This window comes from Momordica charantia (assembly GCF_013281855.1).
Source record: "Momordica charantia cultivar OHB3-1 chromosome 4 unlocalized genomic scaffold, Mcharantia_2.0 BLBB01000004.1, whole genome shotgun sequence".
Lineage (NCBI taxonomy): Eukaryota > Viridiplantae > Streptophyta > Magnoliopsida > Cucurbitales > Cucurbitaceae > Momordica > Momordica charantia.
The window spans coordinates 8,245,214-8,261,150 of NW_028275162.1; the positions used below are offsets into that span (position 1 = coordinate 8,245,214).

At 34.2% G+C, this 15,937-nt stretch overlaps 1 protein-coding gene across 1 annotated transcript; it reads left to right on the forward strand.

Moving 5' to 3' along the window:
* Nucleotides 1-11,119: 11,119 nt before the first annotated feature.
* Nucleotides 11,120-14,955, forward strand: UGT74F2 (UDP-glucosyltransferase 74F2). The gene is made up of 3 exons (XM_088123418.1): nucleotides 11,120-11,428; nucleotides 12,483-13,223; nucleotides 14,060-14,955. Exons 2-3 carry the CDS (start codon nucleotides 12,567-12,569, stop codon nucleotides 14,792-14,794), a joined length of 1,392 nt encoding a protein of 463 aa, XP_087979544.1. The 5' UTR covers nucleotides 11,120-11,428; nucleotides 12,483-12,566; the 3' UTR covers nucleotides 14,795-14,955.
* The last annotated feature ends 982 nt before the right edge of the window (nucleotides 14,956-15,937 follow it).

The window sequence follows — 15,937 nt, forward strand, 5'->3', positions numbered from 1 at the left end:
AGAAGAGAGAAAAGAGAGTAAAAAAAATCGTTCTCTCTCTTCTCTCTCGCTCTCTCTCTCCTCTCTCTCTTAGTTCGGGTTCAGTCCAGGATTGCAGTTTTTTTTTTTTTGAGAATTTAAAAGTATTTGCAAAATTATATTTCCAAACTTTTTTTAAGTTTACAAAATATTTCTAAATAGTTTCATTTTAAAAAAAATATCGATGCATTTATGTGTAGTATTTAAGTTGATTTACGTGGATTTGTTTTTCTTTTTTGAAAAGATTTCCGTAATTGAAATTAAGCTATATATGTGAGGATTTTTGTTAATTTGTTGAATTGGTAATTGATTGTCAAATTAAAAAGATTTCAGTTTTGAAAACTTTGAAAACTCAATTAGCAAATCAACAAAAATTCTTCCATATCTTAATATTCCAATAACAGAATTCACTCAAATCTTCTCAAAAAAGAAAAAAAAATCCACGTAAATCAACTTAAATGCTTCATATAAATGTATTCATATTAAAAAAAGAAAAAAAACTGGAATTCCAAAAAAAAATCAAAGAAAATTCCTCTCTCTCCTCTCTCGCTCTCTCTCCTTTTTTGCTCTCTCTCTCCTCTCTCGCTCTCTCTCTCCTTTTTCTTTTTCGCTCTCCAATTTTTTTCTTTTTTTAATATCAATGCATTGATGTGGAGCATTTAAGTTGATTTACATGGATTTTTTCCTTTTTTGAAAAGATTTGAGTGAATTTTATTATTAAAATATTAAGATATGAGAGAATTTTTGTTGATTTGATAATTGATTCTCAAATTAAAAAAATTCATCATTTAAATTTTGAAAACTCGTTAAATTTTGTTTCTCCCTCTTTCACGCTCTCTTTATCGCTCTCTCTCCTCTCCCTCTCGTTCTCTTTTTCGCTCTCTCTCTTCTCTCTCGATCTCTTTCTCCTCTCTTGTTTTCTCTCTCCTCTCTCGTTCTTTTTCTCCCTCTCTCTTCTCATTTTTCTCCCTCTCTCTCTTCTCGTTTTCTTGTTCTCTCCCTTTTTCGTTTTGTTGTTCTATTCGCGAATGCATTCTCGGCCATAAATAATTTTTTATCCTTACTACAGAATCCAAATAGCGTACTTCGTTGGTCAAAGAATACTCAAAAGTTTTTTTGAAAAAAAAATGAAACAGAGGAGAGGGATTTTTCATTAATTCATGTGAAACCGAAAAAAAGACGAAACAGAGGAGAAAGGTAGAGAAAAATCTAAAAAAATTTTGTTCATTTTAATTTTGAGAAAATTTAAAGAAAGAGAAAGTTTGAAATCCATAAAATTCTAAAAGTTTTGAAGAAAAAAAAGAAGTTTAAAATCCGTAAAAAATCTAAAAAAATTGAAAAGAGAGAAGAAGAGAGAGAGAAGAGAGGAAGATGAAGAATGAGAGGAGGGAGAATGAGAGAGAATAGGGTGAAATAAAAATTGTAAGTATGTTAGTGGAGAGGTATAGCAGTAATTTGGAATGGATAGTGATGTCAGCAAATGTTTACGAAACATAAAAATGAGGGGAGGAGTCACATTTCATAATGATCTTTTGAGAAAGGCTATTTAGTCCAATTTTCCCCATGTTATAAAGTCACCAAATTAATTTAGCATTCAAAGGCAAAACAAACATTTTTGACCCAAATTCACTTCCTATCTCACACTCGAGCAACATCCGCCAATCCCTGGTCGGCATCGTTTATGGTTGAGACTAGGACAGTATCTGATCGTCTTCGAGCCCCCAACTTTCGTTCTTGATTAATGAAAACATCCTTGGCAAATGCTTTCGCAGTTGTTCGTCTTTCATAAATCCAAGAATTTCACCTCTGACTATGAAATACGAATGCCCCCGACTGTCCCTGTTAATCATTACTCCGATCCCGAAGGCCAACAGAATAGGATCGAAATCCTATGATGTTATCCCATGCTAATATATACAGAGCGTAGGCTTGCTTTGAGCACTCTAATTTCTTCAAAGTAACAGCGCCGGAGGCACGACCCACCCAGTTAAGGACAGGAGCGCATCGCCGGCAGAAGGGACGAGCCGGCCGGTGCTCACCATAGGCGGACCGACCGACCCAACCCAAGGTCCAACTACGAGCTTTTTAACTGCAACAACTTAAATATACGCTATTGGAGCGGCCAAACCACTTTAAATTCAACAAACTCATCCAAGCACACTTCAAATATAAAAAACTTACCCAAACTACTTAAAAATATTTTTAATGCTTAACTCACTCCAAATCCCATAAATTTACCAAATTAATAAATTTTACAGCCAAAACAAACATGTCTATAACTCTTTCAAACTCATTCGAATTCCCACAAACTAACTCAAAAACATTTTACATCCCACAAACTTACTCAAACTAATTCCTAAAAAAAAGTGTCCAGCTCATGCAATCTCATCACTCCAAATCCTACTAACTTATCGAAACTAACCAATTAAAAAAAAACGTGTTTAACTCACATAAATTAACACTCTATTATTTATAGTATGGCTACATAACTGCACATAGGCATACAATTCCAAACAAACTATGAATTTAAATGAAGAACCAACTAATAAATGCTATATACAAGCTAATAATTGAACCTTAAATAAAATACAACATACAACCAAACATGCAAAATACAATAAGTTTCAATATGGTTCTATAACATTAAATAAATCATACATACCTAGTTAATTAAAAGGGACCTCTTGTGTGTTTGTCATTGTAGAATCAAAACAAGTCTAATTAAAAAACACGAGACAAACTATTAGCAATTATAGATAGAAAATTATGAGACAAAAATTTAATGTAATTGCATAGTTTAAGTTCATACTCATTACACTAGAGCAAATTAAATTTAAATAAGTTTGTTATAATACTTCTAAATATAATTTCAAGTAAGTATAAATTATGCACCGAACTAGTTAACACTTGGCTAAATTGAACTAAATGTATGTATCTCACTCATAAACCCTTCCAAATTAAATAGCATTATGTACATCGAACTAGCTAAAACTTGGCTAAGGGAACTAAACGTATTTAATTGACTCACTCCTAAATAATTTATCCAAAAAAAAAAAAAAATACTAGGGCACAAACCTACCTAGCTAAGTCACTAGCTAAAACTCACTACCTTGAAGAATCGAAAACGATGGTAAAAGAAGACAAACCTACTTAAGTAAGTCCTAAAGATCGAATTATCAAAATAAAAAAAAATCGCAGCAGAATTATTAAAGTTTGTTTTCTCAACTCTCTACGATACTTGAACAGTCAAATTCATACTTAAAGAAAACCTACAATTAAAAAACAACAGTAATTATTCAAGACATGCAATCAACACATGAATTGCAAAATGAATGGGGCACCTTGCAAAAGGTGCAACAATTTTCATTCATCAAAGTCCTTAAAATTACATAGAACAACCAATAGAACTTTCAATAGCCTAAAAGGCTAGAGGTATTAAAATCCCATTATAGTCGTCCATCTAGTAGGAAAGTCTAGTAGTGATATGAAAAACATAAAAGAAACGCTAAATTAAGCCACATCATCGACCAATGGCTTACGAAAAAGCCTATTTAGAAGAGAAAAACTAGAAAACAACAAAGTTTCTTATAATTCATCGTCCCATTTCTTCAAAAAGATTAGTCACCAATCTAAAGTGCCACATTGTAGAGAAAATTTGAAGTCATGAGATGTCAATGTCCTAGGGTACATAGGTCCTTGTTGAATGCTTTGGACTTTCAGCTATGGAAGAATTGAAACTTGAAGTAATGTTCTCAAGTATCACATTGCTGGCCTGATATTTCACATGTACTTGGCAACATCCCTCTTGCAAAAATTCAAAAGAAACATTGAATACATTTGAATTAAGTGCACCCGTAACAACTTCTTTATTAGGATTTCAGTTGCAAGAAAGCAACAAGAGACGATATTGTAAGACTGACTTCACTAAGCTAACTATTCTCCACACTTCCTACTCACCCTAACAAACTATCAGCTAATTACCATTATGCCACTACTAACATCCTAATAACATAGCCAATACACCTCAGTATAACCCTCTAACATGATCACACCTTTCAAACACACAACTGTGACAACTATTTAAATAAACGCAAAAGACTGGAGAGGAAATAAAATCCCAAATGCATTCCACATAAACCTCAACAACCTCTCATATTGATTTTTCTTCTCTACTAGAATTAAAAGACTCATCCAATTGATTTTCCCATTGATTGAGAGAGCTATCGTACACCTAAAAGATGAGTTATCATGAAATAACTCCACACTGTTGGGAAATAAAGGCCAAAATATGAACCGGGAGCTAAAAACGTTGTGCCGTGGGCGGAACAACTGCCTTGAAAGCAAAATCGGCACGACCTCGATGCAAAATTGTTTTACTGTCAATATGCTCCCCAAGGTTAACACAACGTCCAACTCAGACGTGCACTTATCGGAATGGGAGTGGAATCAATCTCGTGCTCAGTTTAAGGTAGTGGAAAGATGGAAAACAGTGTAATTGAGGGATATCATATGAGAGATGGGATGTAGGATGATTGATTTTGAAGGAAATGACCCATATTTATACTAAGGCAGTGGCCCAAAATAGATTTTGTATTTAAAAAATAAAAAATCCACAAAAAGTTTGGGTCATCCATGTCTCATTTGGCCACTTTCTTCTCCTTTGACTTCCACAACATATGCTAAACCATCCACATTTTGAATTGTTCCAATTCAATTGTCATTCTCAACAATCCCCCACAAATGACAACATTGTAAAAAGAAGTAAGAAGAAGGATTGAATTTATGAGCAAAGGATAAAAACTTAAGCATTAATATCTTTTGATCTGAATTAGTGCATAGTGAAATAGAACAGCAACCTAAATAATAAAAGTGAGTTACCTCTTGAACTTCCCGTATTTATAGTTGAGACCCCCACAACACGTTTGAATCCTCGATTTTGAATCTGCGATAGTTGCAAGTGCTTTTAGTGGCCATGCACATACACCTTGGGTCATCGTGAAAGCTCTAGTAAGACGCTCCACAACTCTTTCATAGAAGGTGACCTCACCTTCATAGTCATGTTGTCGCTTCATCAAGTTTATCATAGATAAACCACTAAAAAATTGATCTATAAAGACTTCGAACATGATCCATTAAGTCCACGCATGGACCACCCAAAAAGGGGTTATGGATTCACATGTTTCACTGTATCCATCAAGTCCATTCATGGGCCACCCAAAGAAGGGCCATGGATTCATATATGTTTCACTACATCCATAAAGTCCATACATGGACCACCCAAAAGAAGTGTTATGGATTGAGCATCATGGCTCAAGTCCCATACATCTTGAGGACTCCAGAATTACTCTCCTTGTTTAGCCTTTGGTAGGAGGATCCGCTAAATTCCTTTCGGACCTCACATACTCTAAAGATATAATTTCACCTTTCAGCAACTACTTCATAGCTCCATGTCTTAGACGTATGTGGCATCTCTTGTCATTGTACACGCTGTTTTTGGCAATTCCTACGGCAGCTTGTGAGTCACAGTGTATGGATATAGGAACAGATTTTCCCCACAATGGCACGTCTCCAAGAAGGCTTCTCAGCCATTCAACCTTTTGACCTGCTAGTTCAAGTGCTATGAACTCAGATTCCATGGTAGATCGAGCAATACAGGTCTGTTTTACCGATTTTCATGAGATAGCTCCACCGTCAAAAGTAAACACATACCCGTTAGTGAAGCTCACTTCATCATTAGCTGTAACCTAGTTTGCATCACAATATCCTTCAAGCACAACAAGAAATTTGTTAAAATACAAACAATAGTCGATTGTACCCCTAAGATACCTTAACAATCGATGTAGAGCAGTCCAGTGATCTTTACCAGGGTATGAGTGTATCTACTCAGTCTGCTTACCACATATGCAATATCAAGTTTAGTGTAATTCATTAAAAACATAACACTACCTATAATCTTTGCGTATTTTGATTGAGATACACTATCGCCCTGATTCCTTTTAAGACTCATGCTAGCATCATAAGGTTCTTATGGGTAATTTATCAAAGTGGTTAAATTTTTTCAGCATTGTCTTAATGTAGTGTGATTGACATAAGGAATACCCATTATCATTTTTTCTTATTTTTACACCAAGTGTTACATCAGCCTCTCCTAAATCTTTCATTTCAAAATGTGAAGAAATGAGCAACTTGGTCTCATTAATGATATCTAAGTTTAAACAAAAAATGAGCATGTCATCAACATACAAGCATATTATCACACAATCAGCTCCAAACAATTTTGAGTAAACACATGTAACATAGCAATTTACTTTATAATCATTGTTTACCAAAGTACCATTAAAATTTTCATACCATTATTTAGGAGCTTGTTTTAGACCACAAAGAGATTTTTTAAGCTTGCATACTTTATTTTCTTGACTAGTAGTTAGAAAACCTTTAGGTTGTGTCATGTAGATCTCCTCTTCTAAATCACCATTAAGGAAAGTTGTTTTCACATTCATATGATGTATTACTAACCCTCGAATAGCAGCCAATGCTATTCAAGGAGACCCGATGATTAATTTAAACTTATTTAAAACTAATTTAAATAATTCATACTCTCCAATATAATTAATTCTCAATTAATTATTAAATTATATATTATATCTCATATAAAATACAATATTCCCTAAAAACCGAATTTGAACACTTCAAATTCTTGCTTCACCTAGTTCATCAATTTTATCCTTTATGAGCTAGCATGGAGACCCGATGAACCTACAGATCATGGCCTCCAACGATTCGAGACTAACCGGTCAAACTCTTTAACTTAGTTAATCAACATTCATTAACTAACAGAACTGTCCACTATAGCCTGTAGATGCACTCCCATCACTGTAGATATATTTGTGTCCATTCGATATAACCATCATCGGTAAGTTGATCCTTCACATGCCGTTTGTAACCTCAGCTAGGTAAAAAAAAAACCGTTTTACCCTGAGTTATTCATCTTTTCTCCTTAAGTACCACTATCCTTCTAATGAACAATTGATTTAGAATCAAATCACTAAATCCAATTCCTCTCGGGCCAGTGAGAGGATGGGGCCCCTTGTTCAAGACCCGGGATCAACCCTTAAGGGAACAACCTCTCTACTATCCCTAAATCGGGTAGGAATGAATTCCGTCTTGCTAATTCTATGTTCCCAGCTATCTACTCAATCTTATCTCATGAGCAGCGCTGATGAGTTTACTCTCACCTATGCAGATCAAGGGAGAATTATGAATAAATAGGAGTTCATAGACGGCTCAGGATTTAGATCAAGTTATCTAGGTCATCGATAAACGAAATTAATCAGTGTTATCCGTAAACGGTGTTAATACGTAACAGTGATTATTTCAGGGTCAATCTTACACAATCTCATTGTGTAGAATACCCCCGCTCACATGTTTCTACATGAACGAATCAGGATCACTTCGTTTATGACACCTTACAACATTTGTAACAATCATAAAGTGGGCCGTATTCAATAGTGTCTCCAGGAAAAAATACCCAACTTGATCCATGTAGTATAGACTGTTTAGGCTATTTATTTGAACTTGATCCAGTTTATGTCTTCACATAAAGTCCAAGTAGTAATTATAATAGCCAAGGGCTCGTAGTTTATTGGATTTAGAGTTATTAAAAAACAAATTCATTTTCATTTAACAACACTTGTCTGAATAACCTCACATTAATGTTCACTGTTTACATACTACGAGTTTTAGGACGAAATACCCAACATATTAACCGTTAAATATTTATTATATATGATTGTTTTTTAGGTCATTAATGGAACACATTTGCATGTAAAAGATTCAAAAGAAAATGTATCAAGATTTAGGAGACTAAAATTTTCCCACACAAAATGTTTTAGCAGCATGCACATTTAATTTAAGGTGCACTTATGTGTTACTGGGATGTGAAGATCTGCTTCGGATTCTCTTGAATTCTAGAAGATGCATTATCAAGAGAAAATATAGTATAAGAATTCCATTAGGTATATATATATTTATTTAATATAATTCAGCATAAATTATGATTCTAAAAATTATTTTATGACTGTTGTTTATAAAATAATATTACCTTGTTGATGCGCGGTTTATATTGTGATCTGGGTTTATATATATTACAACCTATCGTGGTACCATCTAAAAGAGTATTTAACATGCGCTCTCCAATCTCCAAAAGAGTTATTTAATCACAGACATGGATGTCTTTAAGAAATGCAATTGAAACAGCATTTGTTGTATTAAATAAGAGGTTTCCAATCATATATCTAGTGGGATTGAGCTAAATTATAGTTTTGAGACACAAACCGGTATAATTATAGCGTGTTGTATTATACATAATTTTCTTATGAATTTTGATTCTGGAGACTAATTGCATAAGTTGGATAATGATATTAGGGATAGTGAAATAGACATTGGTCCAGTAAGTTTAACTAATGATGGACAAACAGATGAACAAATTCAAGATTCAATTACACCTCATATATGACAAGATGATTTATTTGATTATTAGAGATTTATTTATTTTATTGTAATTGTTTTTTATGGCTACTTTATAACATTTTATTACTTATAATAAAATTTAAACATCTTATTATACTTATATTTTTCTATTATTAGATGAGATCATGAAAACCGTGAATGATAACAAATATAAGGTAAATTACATAAACCACTCCTGAAGTAGGGTAGATGTTACAATTACACCTCTAAACTTTCAATGATAAAAAATAAACCCCTAAACTTTCATAAATGATAAAATTAGACTCCTAAATTTTTGAGTTTAAAAATTAAACCCTTTTTAACTTTTAGAAAAATTTGAAACCTTGAATTTTCAATTTTAAAACTTAAATTCCTTCTCCCTCTCGAATCTAGTTTCCGCTAATTTTTCCGGCCATTTGTGGTCTCTTTTGACACCCTTAACACGAATCTTCAGCCTTGTGAGAATCCCAACTACCAGTATCTCTCTTCGTCGTCACCTCTGCCTTCCCCTCCTCCTCCCATGAACTGCCCACGGCCGCCTTCTCCGCCCAACTCCGGCACCTGCTTTTCCCTGCCGTCGCCTCTGTACGGTAGTTACCCACCGCCAAACCCGATTGTGCCGTATTTCCCTACCGGCCATTTATTGACTTCTTCTACTTGCTCTATTCTTACTGTTATTTTATTTTCTCAGTTACTTGCTTTGGTTTAGTGCAAATAAAAACAGGGGAGGAGGAAAATAAATTTCAACAATGGTGAAAACGCAAATGTGGGAAATTGATGGAGCATGAGAAGAAAAGAAAGGGCTTTCGATTTTCAAATTGCATATAAGAAATCTGGAATTTCCAATATTCTGGGGTCCAAAAATTTTTCTCATCCCCGAGTTACTTTGACATACCTTCAAACGATGAAAATTTGATATGCAACCGAATGGAATGAGTCAAAATTTTTTTTTTTTTAAGTTTAACCATTTAATTTTTATAATTGAAGGTTTAGGCGGGATATTTTCTCACTTATACAAGTTTAAGGGTTTGATTCTAAAATTTAAAAGTTTAAAGTCTAATTTAATCATTTAGAAAAGTTTAAGTGTTTATTTTTACAATTGAAAGTCTAGGAGTGTAATTGTAACATCTATCATACTTCCAAAAATATATATCAGCCAGTGAAATATGATATTGGACAAATACAGATAGAGCAGAAAGTGGGAGGCTAAAAACCTACAAAAAAAATTTAACAAATGATGCGTACCAAATTGCAATTGAAGCCTTAAACTCAAAGTTTAAAATGGATTTATCCAAGGATAACATCATTAATCATCTGCAGACTTTGAAAGAAAAAATAGCTATTGGATTTGAAGTTTTTAGACCTAGTAGTAGCTTTACTTGGAATAGCATCTCATAAACAATGGAAGCAGAGTAACCCATATAAGAGGTTTTGGTCTAGATATTTACTACTTGTATGTTTTTTTTCTTATAAAAATATTAACTTTTCTTATAAATTTGTTTTATTTGTTATATGAGAGTCTCATCCAAAAGCTCAAAAAGTTCGAGGAAAGCCAATTTTACAACTTTGATATCTTAAAAATAACTTTTTGAGAAAGAGAGTAATTGGAACATTTGCAGAAAGTGCAAAAGATGATGTATGTCATTGACAAAGATATGAATCCGTGAATATCAATGATATAGATGACATGATGACATGAGAGGAAATTCATCTAGAAAGTTTTTGTGAGAACGGTTTTATGAATATGTATCTTCATCTGTTTCTAATCGCAATAAGAAGAAGTCACCTGTAGTTGATTTAATTGGAGAAAAATTAGAGATGCTTACAAATTCTGTGGAAAAAGTAGCTGTAGTACTTTATACTTATATATTTTAATTACAGTTTGACTAATTTTTAAATATGTGAAAGTATTTTAACAAAATTTAATATTATTTAATTAATAGGGAGTGATGTTGCAAGAGGTAAATGCTATGGTTAGGAGAGCATAATCGATGCCTTTATAAGATTGAATATGTATTCAATGAGTTATTGAAAATGAGGATTTCATCCAATATGATATCTGAGACTTCTAGTTTCATTTATCTGATATGATAATAACATAGACATTTTTTTTTGCCATTCAAAAGTCATGCACAAAGAAGGATTATATTGGAAGATGACAACAACAATTTATTTATTTATTTAGTTTAGACTTACCAAATGTTGGATATTTCAAGGTTTTTGTTTTTGTTTTTAATATTTGAATAAAGATATTTGTAATTTTTTAATTTTATTTTTTAAAATAAAGATGAGATGGTAAGTTTAATTTTATTAAGTTAATTTGGTTAAATTATTATTATTTCTTTTTAGGATTGAAATTACTATTTGATATTAAAATATTATATTATTAATAATATAATATGGTTCCAAATATTAAATGCTTAATAGTAATATTTTGTTTTTATTTTTCAGGAACATCTCAACAATAAATTTTAATTTCAATAATTTAGAATCAATTTGGTTACAAATGGAATCAAGAATTTATAATCATTTCCATAATTTAAAATCTAAAGAATTTGAAATAATTTTATGCCCGATTCTAGACGGCAAATAGAGCATTAATTTCGGTATTCTTCTGCTTTTTCTCTCTCTTTCCTCTCTCGAGGGCATTTTCCTTTGCTTTCGCTCTCGACTGTCTTCCCTCTCGTTCTCGCTTCCAGTGGTCTTTCTCTACTCTCGCTCTCGGTCTTGGTCGGATTCTCGATCTCTCTCTTCTTTGCCGCTCTTTGTTTCCTCAACTGCTTTCGTGTGCCACTTCCGATTAATAGCGTCAGGACGATTGATCGAGACCCACCTATCTATCTTTCCTTGAAATCCAATCGTCAGAGAATGATCAATTTTTGGACAATTTCGGACGAGATGTGTAAGTATTTCTTTGTAATCATCTATCTTCTTTGTAATCTAAAGCCCAAGAAAAAAAAAATTTGTGTTACTTTTTTTGGTTGAAAATTAAGAAAATCTAGAAAATTGGAAAGGAGGGAAGAAAATTTCATTTTGGGAAGAGAGAGAAGAGAGAGGGAGGAAAAGTTTTGAAAAATCAAAATATTTCATTTTCGGATAGAGAGGGTGTTTTGGAATTCTAGAAAGTTTCATTTTTAGGGAGAGGAGAGAGAAGATGAGAGAGAAATAGAAAGTTAAAATCTGTAAATTTTATTTTGGAGGAGAAGAAGAGTGAGAGAAAGTTATGGAAAATCCATAAACGGAAAATTGTATTTCTTTCCTCTATTTCATATGCAAATCATTTAGAAATATTGGGAAGAGAGAGAAGAGGGACCAGAAGAATAAGGTTGGAAAAGAGAGACCGAGACGGAGGAGAAATGAGGGAGATTGGATGAAAAATGGGAAGGAAAGATAAGTTAATAAGGGCTAGATTATCTAGTATAAAAGATTTGAAAAATCATCACAAACCTCTTTTTTTTTTCTATTGTAATTTTTGGATTATTATGTGATGATTTTTTAATTTTCCATCCATATATATAGAAATAGAAATAGATAGATTAGAAACGACATCTCTCTTATCTCAATGACACCAAGGAATATTAAATGAATAGAATTGGGATATAGATGGAAAATAATGAAATAGAGCCACTTTAAAGTTCTCTAAGGTATGGAATGGAGCCACTACGAAGAAGTTTCGAAAATTACGAAGGAAACCTCGAACTCATATTAATCATGGGCGTTGGGAATAGGAATTGAATTCTATAAGACCTAATTTCCTGTTGTTCATTAGTAGTTCGATAATAAAGCGATAAGGTGTTAATGGATTGGTAGTAGGTTTGAACTTTGAATCCGATTTTGAGAGATTTGATTTATTTCGAATTCTTTAATTTGGAACAAAAGGGTTAGCTTTCACCGTTAACTAAAGTAGTCAACCCAAAAAACCCATTTCGTTGAACATGAATTTAATTTGAGTGCAGGGTGCACATATATATGTGATGAAAAAGAGCCAAAGGAGAGAGTTTGTTTAATAGTCCACAAAAATCTTAGAGTGAGAGAGAGAGATGGAGGAGAGAGGAAAAAAGGTTCATGTATTGGTAATTCCATACCCAACCCAAGGCCATGTCAACCCTATGCTCCAATTCTGCAACCGCTTGGCCTCCAAAGGAGTCGCCACCACCGTCGCTGTCACCGCCTTCATCTTCAACACCTTCGGACCCCGATCCGGCACCGGCAGCGGCGGCTCCGTCGAGTGGGACACCATCTCCGACGGCTTCGACGACGGTGGCTTCGCCGCGGCCAGCAGCATCGAGGACTACCTGGCCCAAGTGGAGAAGGCCGGCTCCAGAACCCTGACCGAGCTCCTCCGCCGCCGCCAGAGCTCCGGCCGGGCCATCCACGGCGTGGTGTACGACTCGTTCATGCCTTGGGCTCTGGACGTGGCCAAGGAGTTTGGTTTGGCGGCGGCGCCGTTCTTCACGCAGCCGTCCGCCGTCAACTTAATTTACTACTGCGTTCATAAGGGGTTGCTGAAGGTGCCGATTTCGGAGGAGTCGTCGTCGGTCCCTGGGTTGCCTCCGCTTCTGCCGGCGGAGATGCCGTCGTTCATTTACGTTGGTGGGTCTTATCCACAGTACTTCCATTTGGTGTTGAATCAGTGGTTAAATGTGCACAAAGCTGATTGGTTCATCGTCAACTCTATCTACGAGCTCGAGCCTCAGGTCCGCCTCTTCCTCTGCCAGTTTTTTTTCTGATTTTTCCCTTCCCATTTCTAACCCTTTTTTAAGGAAAAGAAAAAAACAAATCTCTCTCTCTCTCTGCCTTTCTCTCACTTATTTATCAAAAGTTCAGTAGTAATCCATAAGAAGATACATGTTAACCGATTAATATATTTTTTAGATTCAAACTCATGATGTAGGACCTAAGTATTTTAATTTGCAGAACCATACTAAGTTGAATCGTAATTCTTAAAAAAGATAGATATTGATTGATTACCGCTAAATTACAAGTTTAGTCTTTCAACTTTAATTTTAATATCTAAGAAGTTCCTATACTAAAACTATCATAATGCCCATGAATCTTAAATAGGTTTATTACGTCTAAATTGTTTATTTTATATCTAATAGATCATTGACCTATCAAATATTTTTTTATCTTAATACTTAATTTTGATAAAGAATTTTTTACAGTATGAACTAAATTGTTACAAATTTTAAATTACAGACACTAAATTATTACGTACTAAAGTTCAGAGATTAAATTATTAATAATTTAAAAGTAAATTGTTACCTACTAAAATTTGTGGGACTAAATCGTTACTATATATAGCAAAATAGAGGGATCGAATGTATTTTTTAACCATATAATTTTGAAGCTTTTTTAACTCTAAATGAAATCGGGTCTTGAATGCACGATTTTCGCTGCACTCATCAATCAATTGTCAAATGGATATGATTTTGGCAATATGAATAAAACTATCATACTTCTAAAGATATTATACAATCTACTCTATACTATTTCCTTCATTTTTAAACATAACGTGTGGATAAAATTACAGGCGGTGGAAGAAATGTCAAAAATTGGTCCCACATTGACAATAGGGCCAACAATTCCATCTTTCTACATAGACAACCATAACGAAAATGACAAGAAATATGAGCTGAATCTCTTCTCAATCAAGCCTGAGGAGGCATCTTCCACAACCAAATGGCTCGAAACCAAACCAAAAGGCTCCGTCGTGTACATGTCATTCGGCAGCTTGGCCAACATGAGCATAATTCAAATGGTAGAGCTTGCAGTCGGATTAATCGAGAGCAACTACTTCTTCATCTGGGTGGTTAGGGAATCAGAAGAGTGGAAGATTCCGAAAGGCTTTGTAGCGGAGAAGGGATTGATTTTGAAATGGTGTTCCCAAATAGAAGTGTTGTCGAACGAAGCCGTTGGGTGCTTCTTCACGCATTGCGGGTGGAACTCGACGCTGGAGACCTTGTGCTTGGGCGTGCCAATGGTGACCATGCCGCAGTGGACGGATCAACCGACGATCGCCAAGTACGTCGAGGATGTTTGGAAGGTTGGCGTGAGAGTGAAGGTGGGTGAGGATGGGATTGTGGGGAAGGAAGAGATCAAAGCTTGTATTGGAACAGTGATGGAGGGAGACAGAGCCATAGAGTTCAAAGAGAATGCTTTGAGATGGAAACAAGTTGTCCTGCAAGCACTTGGAGAAGGTGGCAGTTCCATGAAGAACATTGATCAGTTCATTTCCAGCTTGAGAGAGAAGATATCTGATAATTGAGGTCTAAGCACTTTCAGCATTCATCTATCTTGCGGATGCATTTAAAAAATGAATCATATGATCTCTAAACTTTTAATTATGTATATCTTCCGTTGTTATCATTAAAATTAATACATGAACATAAATCAAAAATAAAATTTCATCTACTCTTTCCTCTTGAAGTTGGAGATTCAAATATCTATCTCTCGTATTTGTAATACTAAAAAAACGTTACGTTGTTGGAGATTTTAAAAGCAATATAATTGTAGTTTACTTCATATTTTATAGCAGTGGATGTGGGATCTTGATTTGTCTTAGACGAAATAATTTACCTACCATTAAATATCATGCTTTTTGTCTCTTTACATAATAATTCTATGCCTCCATGAACAAGTATTTACAGTTACATAGGTGTAGGTTAGTATCAAGTTTAAAAAGGAATTCAAATTTCGATTAAATAATAATTAAAAAAAGAAACTGTGTTAGGACAAAGAATTCAATTCTAATTAGCTCTCGATACGAGCTAATTAGAATTGCATACCTGCGTAAGGAGTTAACCCTTAGTATTTATACGAGCTTAGAAGTGGGTCCCACTTAGTCAGCCACTTATCACAACACGTGAATCACTAAGTGAATTCAATGATAGTGGCGAGTTAGAAGTTGAGTAACAGTTGGAAATCAGTTATGAATGGTGATGTAGTTATATTTAGATTTGAATCAGAAGATGGCTGAGCTATATCCTTGGTAGAGTTATATTCTTGGCATAGTTATTTCCTTGATCGAGCTATTAATAATTGAATTTTGGGTCTAATAATTTATGGTGTTTTTTGAGTTATTTGATAGTTTTTACGAAAATTTTCTTTGGATAGTTTAATCGTCTTTAGTATTTCTTTCTTTTGTAGGGCTTGAGTTGAAGAAAATGAGAAAAAGAGCAAATAAAGAAGCAAAAGCAAGCCAAATTCCAGTGCATCAGCCAAATTCCAGTGCATTTTCGACATCAAGCCAAATTCCAGTGCATTGGATGCACTGGAATTTGGCTTGACGTCGAAAATTGACAAAATGGCAGAATGTTGGGGTGCCTAACTAGGCGTTGTCGACATAATTTTGTTAAATATCTCATTTTAGTCCTAGCTACAAGGGAGGAAAAACAGAGGGATTTTAGAT

Coding starts and splice junctions, on each gene's coding strand:
- UGT74F2 (XM_088123418.1), top strand. CDS start 12,567: ATGGAGGAGAGAGGAAAAAAGGTTCATGTATTGGTAATTCCATACCCA. Junction 13,224..14,059: donor TCTACGAGCTCGAGCCTCAG/GTCCGCCTCTTC, acceptor ATAAAATTACAG/GCGGTGGAAGAAATGTCAAA.